Below are 13007 nucleotides of genomic sequence, written 5' to 3'. Positions count from 1 at the left end.
AGTATGCTAAGAGTAGTAATAAAAAACTAAATATAATGAAGAGTTTTGTGTTTATGTGTGTGTGAGAAATATTTGTTAATATTAATTTATTCCATTTAGGTCGTGTAGTTGTAGTTTTTGTTGAGAATAATTATTAATATTCTTTTAATAATCCATAATATAAATTAATATTAATTTATTCCATCTAGGTCGTGTAGTTATATTTTTGGCTAAATATACTAATTAATATTCACTTAGTAATTTATAATATTCAGTTGTTCCATGTAGGTTGTATTGTTTTTTTTTTTATATTCATTAATGTTCAATTATTCATTAATTCCATGCAAGTTGTGTAGTTGTACTTTTTGTGAAATATATTTATAAATATTCATTTAATAATCCATTCTATCATTCATTATTATTCCATGTAGGTTGCCTTGTTCTTTAGGTAAATATAAAAAGTTATTTCACATAGGCTGTCATTGTACTTTTTGTGTTCTTATATATATATATTTCTTATATATATATATATATATATATATATATATATATATATATATATATATATATATATATATATATAAAAAGTTATTTCACATAGGCTGTCATTGTACTTTTTGTGAAATGTATTCATACATTTTTACTTAATATGTATTAATATGCATATTTATGAATTAATATGCATGTTCTGATCTCCACGTGTGATTGTTCTCTGGCTCCTCCAGACTGTGTGGAGTGTATGGCGTGTTCTGATAACACAGTTCGCGCCGGACTGACTCCCAAATACATAGACATGGACACACTGTGTGAGATGTTGAATTACAGCCGGGCTCCGGTCAGTGCCAAACTCTTCCCCTGCGTGCGGGACATGTTGACTGTTTGGACTCTCATTCTGACGGCACCCATTCACATCCATTGCTGAGACACTGATGCAATGCTACATTTCTCCAAATCTGATGAAGAAACAAACTCATCCTAATCTTGGATGACCTGAGGGTGAGCACATTTTCAACAAATTGTAATTTTTGGATAAACTATTCCTTTAAGAAAGTAAACAAAGTCAGTTTTGATTTCGTGTTGGCGTATTTAAGTTAAATGCACGGATGCATGACCACTCACTATTGGCTGCGAGATTTTTTGTTTTTGCATAAGGATGTAACACCTTTTGCATGTTCAAAAAAATAAATAAAACACAGATGGAGGACTGTAATGGTTTTACTTTTACATTAAAACCCGGTAACATTTTAACGTTTTTAAGACGTGTACTACTACTAAAGAACAATAAGTCCTTGTTGAGAACACACTCTTCCATGAAGACCATACATAGTAAAACAGTTTTATTGACGAGGTTCTTGCTAAACGAGCCACTCCTGTGACAAACACAAGCTTTGTGATTTGATTTTAAAAATAACCCTGCAACCTGAAAAAGTGTTTTCATACATGTGAAACTTTGTTACCGATTTGTATTCTTCCTCATAAGTGACTGTATGGCTTGATCTGTGGTTGTGCTTTATTGCTGTAGGTACTATTTGCACTAGCAGTGTGAAGAGCACAAAGGATGCTGGGAATGTTTGTTTACTGTATTTTAGCGCCCTCTTCAGGTTCGTACATGTAAAACCAGAAGACTGACCTCAACCCTGTTGGTTTCCAGGATTCTTTCTATATTTTTGGAGCTGTATTATTCTCAAGCGTTGTGGGATCAAAGACAGAGCGAATGAATGAATGAATGTATGCTGCTTTCTGAGCTTTAATGGAGCATGTGTCTGAGAAGAGGAACTCTGTGTGTAATCTCTAATAAATAACGGTTCTGTAATCTTTCACCTGCTCGTTTCTGACTGGTTTTATGACCTAAACTTACACAACAGGTTTCCCAGACAAAGGTTAGGTTCCCCATGAATCATTCTCAGCCTGGGTGTGAGCTGATTGTGTTTTATTAAATCGCTGTCGTGTTGCTGTTCTTACAGTTTCCTTTCGGATGGAGTTCAACAAGGATATGAAAGCTAAATTTAATAAAACAATGAATGCATTGTGGAGTACATATGTTATATTTCAAAAGTCTTTACATACAGTATAGACTTATAATGAAGCTTTTAGAAATGCAAGAATTTCAGTCAAAAATATTCATTTTAAAGCTTTGATGTAAATATTTAATTATTCACCATTGGTATTGAATTATTGTTAACTTCTGTGTTATACATGATTTTGTTTTATACTTGTACTCACACAAATACATAAAGTATATATATATATATTTAAGGTTAATAGTTGATCCCTATGGGCCTGTTCCCAAAATCAGAAGGAAAAAATATTAATAATAATAAATAAATAAATAATATATATATGTTAATTTGTAATGTTAATTTTTTTAAATATTCACATATATTAAAAATATAATTTAAATTTAATTTAAATATACACAATTTAAATATACACAACTGTTAAAATATAAAAAATATAAATAAAAACAAATATAAAAAAACACAATTTAAAATAAACATAAATATACACAACTGTTAAAATATAGCACAACTGCTTATAATAACCATCATTAATAACCGATCATCAATAATAATTGTTAATCGCTGAGCACTAAATCAGCCTATTAAATGTAAAATATAAAAATAAATCCTAATTCGAAATATGACTAAAAACTATTATAGTATATTTAGTATGCTAAAACAACACTAAAAAATTCCTATATATTAATTATTTAAGAATAGATGCATAATTCATTAAGCGTTTCCCGATTAAGTGAAAGTGAGCCAGAAATTAAAATGGACAATATATAAAAATAAAAACTTTGAAAATATGAATAAAAACTGTGATATTATTAATCACACACAGGCCTAGAAGGTCATGAAAATTCCATTAGTTTATTTAAAATATTTAAGAATAGATGCATTAAAAAAATCTAGATGTAAATGCACTGCGAAACAAAACTATATGCAAGTTTTCCATCAGGTACATACTATAATATCTACTCTTAATATACACAGATAAAGAAGAAATGCATTTTATGTACCTGTTGAGTGGCTTGAATAATGATGTCATACATGTTAAACAAATTCATGCTGACTATAAATATTCTGCAGTAAATGCAAGCCAGAAATAATCAGGGCTCTGTTCACCTCATTCTGAGAATTAAGAATTAGTGTAAAGTGTACAGGTTGGTACAAAAGAGTTTAATTCTGTAACAGTCCCATGATGCATTGTGTTTGGGAGCTTTGTTCTGCACCAGGATCTTTGTGTGGATCTGGTTTATATATATAATTTGTTTTATAATTTTTTTTATAAATATTTTTTTTATAAATATTCTGCAACATTGTTTATGCAATTAGGATGACAGTGGAGATCAAGATGTGATTTTATTGATTCATATGACTTGTCTCCAACAATATAATAAAAACATGACCGAAAGTGAAATTATCAGTTTGATTGATGGAATTTATCAAATTATGCTGTTATACAGTAATTCATGGACCCTTTTTACAGACTGTGATGATGTTTCCACAGTTATTAACATCATAGATCTAGCACAGATATATATATATAGTATTTTGTAAACTATATATATATATATATATATATATATATATCTGAACAAGTGTTTATAAAACAACAGCTAAGGGAATATATATATATAGTATTTTGTAAACAGCACTATACTTTGTGTTTTATTACCTTTCCATTAACTTATATAAAAGTAGTTTCTGAACAAGTGTTTCTAATATACAACAGCTAAGGGAGTGATGGCAATTTGACATCTTTCTCACATCTGCTCCACAAAATTAATCTCTCAATATTTTTTTCCTCTTTTGCAATGTCATTTTTTTTTTTCTTTTGCTGACGGGGCAAATGGGAATTTCTGTTCACCGCTGTAGAAGTTTACCCATCTATGACGACTTCCCCTTCTGAGGAAAGTTTTTTGATACTGAGGCTTCTTAAAATGTCTTAAATGTAGGCTAAACATGCTAGACCAGCTCTAAACCAGTCCGACCTAGAGAATTCAGGTCTAAGCTGGTATATTTTCCACCTAACTCAGAGCTGTTCCTTCATTTTCACTGTAGCACCCAACAGATCCCCCTCAGCCAATGAGATGCCAGAGTCGTTGGCAGAGTTGTGCTTATTGGCTGTCTGCTGAGTCGTCTTGGGGCTTGGGCTGACGGGATTGGCTGTGCTTGCAGTGGTGCTTCTGCTGATTGGCCAGGTGTTGTTGCACAGGTTAGGGTTGCTGTTTGACGTCATTGCAACATTCTTGATCTGGCGGTGTTGATTTGAGCTTGTGGTCAACATGGAGGAGTGAAAGAAAGCACCCTCTCTGGTGTAGACAGAGATGAGGATGTGTCCAGGTGCAATGGCAACCCTTGAATGAGGCGTACTTTAGGTAACAGTTCGAAAACTGGGTCCGGAAAGGAGAAAGCAGGACCCGAATGTTCACTACCTTCGACTCACCCAATGCAAAGATAAAAATATCTTATAACCAGTTCTGGGAGAGAATTCATGCTGGTCTAAGCTGGTATTTTCCACCTAACTCAGAGCTGTTCCCTCATTTTCACCACAGCACCCAACAGATCCCCCTCAGCCAATGAGATGCCAGAGTCGTTGGCAGAGTTGTGCTGATTGGCTGTCTGCTGAGTCGCCGTGGGGCTTGTGCTGACGGGATTGGCTGTGCTTGCAGTGGTGCTTCTGCTGATTGGCCAGGGACTATTTGCTGCCCCGTTGCACAGGTTACTGTTGCTGTTTGTCGCTGTGGTCATATTTACACTCCCTGAACTTGCGGTGTTGATTTGAGCTTGCGACCAAGATGGAGGGGTGAAAGAAAACACCCTTTCGGGTGTAGACGGAGATGGCGACATGTCCAAAGAGGGTCGTAGAGGCAGGGGCCGACGCGACGGCAACCCTTGACTTGGCCGTACTTTGGGTAACAGCTCGGGCACAGGGTCCGGAAAGCAGAAAGCGGGTCCCGAATGTTCACTGTCTTCGCCCACCCAAGGGAAGGCAGAGGAAGGAGGCGTGGGCATGTCAGGTGTAGACAGGACTGGCGAGCCAACCAGGGGATGCGCCAGGGAGCTGGAGCTGGAGCAGTACGCTCTTCGCAGTCTTGGGCGAGGAATGGACGGAGGGACGCAGTGGATGGGCGTCTGAGGGCAACTGTAAAAACCAGGTCTTTCGTATAGAGGCATGGATGAGAATGCATCCTCCATGTCAGCGTTCCGGGCGTGACTGGGCATCGGAGAGCTCTCGGGATGGAGGTAAAGGGGGAAACGAGAGAAGGGGGCGCGTGGACGCCGCCGCAGGAGGGAGACTCGGGACGTGGGGGTCGAGCGGGGGAAATTTGGCGACTGGACGCCCAGAATGCGACTCAAGCTGCCCAGGAATGGAGTGGAATGATTGGCCTCCTCATGTTCTTTAATCTGCTCCAGATTGTGCTGGAATTCCATTTCCTCTTTGGGAACGCTGAGAGACAGAGAGAGAATGGAGAATTTGTTTTTATCCCACAACTGACCTTGAGGATCAGATCATCATTATTTAACCTTCCATTATTTAGCCTTTATCTACTTGTTAACAAATTACATATAGAGGAGGTTTATATAATTTTTTTTTTTTTCCGCTGAATATCCTGTTTCACTTGTTAACGTCACATTACAGAAGTGTTTTTAATGCCACTTTAATGGCTATAGAATCAAGAGAATCTACAAATTTAGTTTGTGCACCCAAAAATGTGCATGTGTGTGCTTGTAGTTGTGTATTGGTTGGTTTAAGTGTGTGTGTCACCTGATGTCCAAAGCAGATCCCATAAATGAGGGTTTGCGGTGTTCGGCGCTGGCAGCTGTGTAAGGCGGCTGAGGCTCAGATTCATCCCAGTATTTATCTCTCTCAACCAGAGGAACCAGATCATACATCTCATCCACAGACAGCAGAGACACCTGCGAGAAAGACACACCTATTTATGTCTGTATAAGCACAGGTGCTTACAAAAAGAAGAAATATGAATGTTTAACATCTTAGCAATGGTGGCTCATGTGACACAAATGATGCATAATCAAAAAAATAATTTAGTGCACAGATGTAAGTGAAGAACATTTAACAGATAGACTGTACAACCAGATGCACAAATCCACAGAACAAGACAAGACAGAATGACACAAAGGAGATCAAGAAACATGGCATTAGTGGGGCAGATGATGTACCTGTAAATTACGGTCCACCAGCCAGTTTGTCTCAAAGTCATCATCATCTTCCCCAAACGGATTAATGAGCTGTTCTGCCACCTGAAAACACACCAGTGCAATTATTTTCTAACTTTTTGTTGAAATGATGTAGCTACATTACATCAGTGCGATCAGTGGTGTTTCACTAAATTTGTATGTATAACCAAGTTTTGTATATGTCATGTCAGCTGTGTTAACACCATATAATCAGGCAATGTTTATTGACCACTAAACAGTCATTTTATTCAATAAAACCAGTTATTAGGGACTGTGAGTGTGAAACTAATGTGATACCTTGAGCCAGCCCACATAGAAGAAGAACTGCAGTAAGGTGAAGATGGGTAGGTAGAAGTCGAGGTTGTGACCCGGGTAACCCTGGGTGGGGTCGAGAACTGCCGACCAATCAGACAAGCCAAAAAGAAACTGTACACTGCCACGGTCACAACCTATCAGAGAGCACAGGACACTTACAAACTGTAAATTAAAAAAATAAAATTAAAAAATAAATTAAAAAAAAATTATTAATAAAATCAAAAACTGTTCATCATCTACATCAATCATTTCAACCATTCACTGTGTGCACAAATGTTCATGTCAATCAATCAGGATCATCGCTACACAATCCGACCAATCATAGATCATCGCTACACATTCCGACCAATCAGAGATCATCGCTACACATTCCAACCAATCAAGATCATTGCAACACATTCCGACCAATCAGAGATCATTGCTACACATTCCGACCAATCACAGATCATCGCTACACATTCCGATCAAACAGAGATCATCGCTACACATTCCGACCAATCAGAGATCATCGCTACACAGTCCGATCAATCAAGATCATTGCAACACATTCCGACCAATCACAGATCATCGCTACACATTCCGATCAAACAGAGATCATCGCTAGACATTCCGACCAATCAGAGATCATCGCTACACATTCCGACCAATCAGAGATCATCTCTACACATTCCGACCAATCAAGATCATTGCAACACATTCCGACCAATCAGAGATCATTGCTACACATTCCGACCAATCACAGATCATCGCTACACATTCCGATCAAACAGAGATCATCGCTAGACATTCCGACCAATCTCAGATCTTCGCAACACATTCCGACCAATCAGAGATCATCTCTACACATTCCGACCAATCAGAGATCATCGCTACACATTCGAACCAATCACAGATCATCGCTACACATTCCAACCAATCAGAGATCATCTCTACACATCCCAACCAATCAGAGATCATCTCTACACATCCCAACCAATCAGAGATCATCGCTACACATTTTAACCAATCACAGATCATCGCTACACATTTCAACCAATCACATCCCAACCAATCACAGATCATCGCTATACATTCCAACCAATGAGAGATCATCGCTACACATTCCAACCAATCAGAGATCATCTCTACACATCCCAACCAATCAGAGATCATCGCTACACATTCGAACCAAACACAGATCATCGCTACACATTCCGACCAATCAGAGATCATCTCTACACATCCCAACCAATCAGAGATCATCTCTACACATCCCAACCAATCAGAGATCATCGCTACACATTTTAACCAATCACAGATCATCACTACACATTTCAACCAATCACATCCCAACCAATCAGGGATCTTCGCTACACAGTCCAACCAATCAGGGATCATCGCTACACATTCCAACCAATCAGGGATCATCGCTACACATTCCAACCAATCACAGATCATCGGTACACATTTCAACAAATCAGAGATCATTTAGAGATCATTTCCCATTCCAACCAGAGAATAATCATATATATACTAAATTAATCAACAGTGATTGGTCATACAAATTTCAGATTCTGCTTGGATCTATTCAGGGAAACCTGAAATGTTATGGGTCTGGCTAGTTCCACCTCTGTCTCTATTACTAGTACTAGTAAATGAAAAGGTTAAACCATCAAACCTGTGTGTAAACAAGAGGCAGGCTGATCCAGTCATAGCCGTACAGCCTCATACACTGAGAGCGCAGTGTGTTCAACTCCTACAAGGAGAAAAGCCAGACAACAAAAAGCTTTTGCTCACAGGGAGACTCAGTGAGTTCTTGTCATGATCTGAATAACTTTGATTCTGATGTTACTACTGAAATCCCATTACTCCATTAATACTTAAACTACATGATTTCCGAAATATAAATAAAATAATAAAATAAAATGGGATACTAAAACTATTTTTAATTCTGTAAGAAATATTCTTACAAAAAAGTGATATTTATGACACATATACTGTACAATCAGAAGGAGTGATTAGTCCATATACACAGACAGGTGTCAGACGTACGTTGAGGATGGCAGTCATTGCAACATCATTATTAATGCGTCCTTCAGATCGAGCTCTCATGGCCAGACTGACAAACCACATGCAGGGAACCCAGAACTTATTATGAGGGGAGGGCAGTTCCTCTAAGAGCCTCAGTTCCTCAGCCGTCATCAGACCTAGAGTACAGGAGAGTTTTCAACCCATATGACTTTCTCCATTCCATGCAACACAAAATTAAGAATGCTGACACTCCAAAATTCATCCTCAAAGTATTCATACCACTCATGTGCTTTCACATTGTTTTTATGTCATTTCTGCAGCTTCTCAGCCCCATTCATTTCCATTGTATAAAATAAAACAGTCCAGAACATTATGCAAAAAATGTTTTGTGCGTTAGACACAACAAAGAAAGTTTGAGTGAACAAGATTTAAAAGACAATTAATATTTAGTAATATTATCAATTTCACTACACTGACACTATGCGATGCATTAAACAGAGCTAAAAAATGACTCGAATGTCAAATTTACAATGCTTCTAAAGAGGCATTTTTATGTGTTTTTACACAGACTGTTTAATGCTGCTCAGAGATGGCATGAATGCATTTACATAGCAATTGCATCTTTATACACTACTTTAATAATAGGAGCTGAGGTGGGTTAGAGCCGGCATCATTTAGTCTGGCTTTTATGCAACATTGCATTTTTTCACACAATTTTGAGCAGCCTTACCTTGCCTTTGTAAAGATGCCTTAACTTTGCAACATCAACACTGCTGAACTGACTTGAGCTGAATAATAACTCTACTGTCTTCTGTAAAGCTGCTTTATAGCAGAATTGAACAGAATTGAGTGATTAATGAATTTTACAACATTATATTATCACTGGTATTTTCCTGTTTATTAGTGTGACATGAGGTTGAGTAAATAATGAGAATTTACATGTTTGCGTGAACTATTTCTGAACAGCCAAAGCTCTTTGGAATTTTGCCGTAATTCCTTCCTGTTTCCTTTTTGAGTTTAAATCTGAATGGTACCGGCACAGAACGTGGCTTAAATCGCTGTTCTAGGCCAAATTGCGTAACCCGAATCACAACCCTGATAGCACACGTACATCAGGTCTATTTGACGTCTGCATTTATCTGCAAGATGTATTTTTTTTTTAGAGTGTTTGCTCATCTGCAATACATCTACAGGACGTTTCCTATTAGATGTCAAATAGACGTTTAGAAGATGTCTTCAAGATGTTTATGATTTAGAATGAATGTAAAACTGACATCTTAAAGATGTCTGTACACAGCAGATGAATCGATCCTGCAGACGTACCTGTGTTATCTGGGAGTTACCTGCTTGTACGAGGTGGCTCATGGTCGGGAACCTCTTGTAGACAGCGGTGCTGACCGAGCGGTAGATCAGGATGCCCGACAGGTTGGCGTAACGCATTAGACTCCTGCGGATGAGTCTGGCCCCTTCATCTGCGCCGCGGACGTGTCCGCTGACCAGCGCTGACAGACGGTCCGGCCACGGGATGCTCTCGTACTGACCCCACCAACGAGACACCACAAGAGTCACGTAGAAACCTGCAGGACAGTTTCATCTGTGAGAGAAGTCGAGAATTGATTGTTTCAATCTAAAGAAAGCACTACTGCAAGTCACATTTACCCAGTACGAACGACAAGGGAATCAGTTGTGCGTACTGATCACAGTACACTGAGAGCTTCTCGAACATCCTGCGCTGCTCTTCAGTCAGTATACACCTGTCAATCAAAGAGTGCAATAACTGATGGGTTCATTAAATAAAACAATTAAAAAAGTTAAACACTCTGACACTGTAGGCTGAATTAAAATTTGTATCGCGAATCCTTTCTACCTCGGTTTAACTATAGTAACCGTGTTTTTTTCTCCTTAGGAAGACATATAGGATGTACAGTATATAGAAATGTAGTTTTCACTACTTTAGGATTAGCAGAACTTTGGATCGTTTTCATATACTTGTCTAGATCAACTCTGAATAACGAAAAAAGAGTTCTAGAGCCAGTATGTGAAGGTGAAACTTAGCTAGCAGGAAACACAGATATTCACAAGTTATATTTTTCTTATATTCTCTTTTGATTAATTAAACAATCCAAAGAAAACATATTTAAAACAGAAAGAAAGTCACTTACAAAATGAGATTAGATGAACCTTAAAATATCTGACCTTAATTTCTCTGTGAGGGTACATTGTGGCCATTGCATATGAATATGGTAATCATTTAGTATCCTGGTACATATTAAAAATACCTTTTAGAGTACCATATAATTTTCAGCCTTACAAAAAAGCACTGGGTCAGTATTATGGTATAATTATGGTATCACATGGTACTTTGAAATATACCATTGGTACCGAAATTAATGTATTTATATGGTAATACAATATACATCTGGAAATACTATGCTGCTACTATGGTTAAATGTTTAAAAACATGGTAATACTAATAAATTATTCGCAGTAAGTTGGAAGTTGGAATTAGTACAATAATATATCAAAGTACCATTGTATTATCATGTATCCCCGTATATATTAAAATACCATAGTATTAATATGTTTTTATTTACCATGGTAATCTTTGAAATATCTTTTGGTGTGCCATATACATTTTAAACCTAAGAAAGTACCATGGTATAACCATTGGCACTGAAATCAATATATAATTGTATTAACATGTAACTCCATAATTCTGCCGTAATACCATAAAATATATGATTCATGTACCATGGTATATGCATGTTATATACTCCAGTGTACTTCCAGAAATGCTACGCTGCTACTACTGCGGTAAATGGTAGTTCCGTGGTATTCTGGAAAGCACTATGTATTGATGGTGCAACCATGATACATGTCTTAAAAACATGGCACTTTTTGAAGGTCTTTTAATACCATGATACATATCGAAATTCCATTACTTTGCCATAGTGCCATTAAAACTGTAAGATGTGAAGAATCAGTGTTCACCTGTACGTGACGCTGATTGTGCCGTACATCACAGTGAAGATCAGCAGCTCTCGATATAACAGTTTATAGATGCTTCCTTTCCATCGCAGAAGCAGGCAATAAAAGGTGCCCAGACGCGCATCTGCCACCCGCCGTGAGTATGTCACCGTCATCGCTGCCCTCTCTGGACAGGAAGACCACTCACAGCCTGTCAATCACAGTCTCTACTGACCTTTCACTGTGATTAGAATTGATAAGTATAGACAACTATACCAGGAAACACATGCATGCATGCTCAACACTGGCTGAATCACATAGTGCATGTGCAAACAGAAATCAGATCACATACATCAACACCTAAACTGATTGCAACAAATGTGAGATTTAAAAGAATAATTAAAATTGTAAGTCCATCACATCAAGTGCAATTGCATTCCATTTTTGTCTGTGGGCCTGAAATACTGTATCTATAAGAAATAAGCAACTCTACTCACAGTGTGTGATGTTTCGGGAGTCGATGGTATTTACTGGAAACGTTAAAGACGGGAAAGATCAAGCAGAGAGGGGTACATGAGATGCCCACACCTCCGGTCACTTGACCTGTTAATCTGTTTTCCACTAACAAAGAGGCATTGTGGAAAACTGGGGGGGTTTGTTAATCTGAGCAAATCTTTCAAAACTCACACATGCACAAACACTCAGACACATTCTTGATTAAAAGAGTCATGTATTAAGTGCAGTTATGCAATGTAAATATTATGTAGATATACAGGACATAAATAATCAACATTTCTTAATTATTCATGAGGAGTTTAGGCGCTAATAAACTCTTGCTGATCACAGAGGCCCTGAGCAGGGTGTTTAGTACACTATGCAGGGCCCTCTAGTGGAGGAAATGCATCTCTGCGTGTGGCCCCGTTTCATTAACCCGTGCCTGACCACAAGCGCTGGAACTCCGTTCAGGGTTGGAACGAAGGTGCAAGTCACCCGATGTGAAGAGCTGCAACCGTTTAGATGCTCAAAACATGCAAATCGAGTGTGTATTTCACGAGAACGGGGTTTTTGAAAGTGCTCTTGCATAAAGAGTCTGTGGAGAAAGAGCTGCACTAGGTCACTGGGGTAAGCCTGATTTTTCTGTTCTCTGTCTTTGCATTTAACACGGGAAGAACTCAGAGATTTAATGCATTATATGGCACATTTAAAAATGGCATTAACACTTCACCCTCTCTATGTCAAAAGCAACTAGAATATTTTATTAAACATTTATCATAACGTGCCTTTCTGTTTATTTACAATTTACAGCTTTAAACAGATTGTATCTAATTACTTTATATATCTAATTATTTTATACTTTTATGTATAATAAGGATAAATGTTGTAGCCATCCATTTTTACATTTAAATACTTTCCAGTTTTGTCTCTTTGAGACCATGCTAGGTATATATTTAACTACATTGTTGCAAACATTAGGTTATGGTGCAATGCTTTAGTTAAGCTTTGATAACCTGAATGGAAACTTTAGCG

General features: G+C 37.6%; 1 protein-coding gene across 1 annotated transcript; it reads right to left on the bottom strand.

Moving 5' to 3' along the window:
- Nucleotides 1-3617: 3617 nt before the first annotated feature.
- On the bottom strand, nt 3618-12429 carry LOC109098860 (bestrophin-2-like). Its single transcript, XM_019112379.2, is given in 11 exon segments — nt 3618-5436; nt 5755-5906; nt 6171-6251; nt 6486-6580; nt 6583-6637; nt 8161-8238; nt 8535-8689; nt 9857-10090; nt 10173-10267; nt 11505-11721; nt 11978-12429. Coding segments are annotated over 10 exon segments (2022 nt in total). The 5' UTR covers nt 11657-11721; nt 11978-12429; the 3' UTR covers nt 3618-4511.
- Between the last annotated feature and the right edge of the window lie 578 nt (nt 12430-13007).

Source organism: Cyprinus carpio, chromosome A25 (genome assembly GCF_018340385.1).
Source record: "Cyprinus carpio isolate SPL01 chromosome A25, ASM1834038v1, whole genome shotgun sequence".
In the NCBI taxonomy this organism is placed as follows: domain Eukaryota; kingdom Metazoa; phylum Chordata; class Actinopteri; order Cypriniformes; family Cyprinidae; genus Cyprinus; species Cyprinus carpio.
Note: the sequence above shows the minus strand (reverse complement) of the source record. Positions and strands in the feature narration are given on the sequence as shown.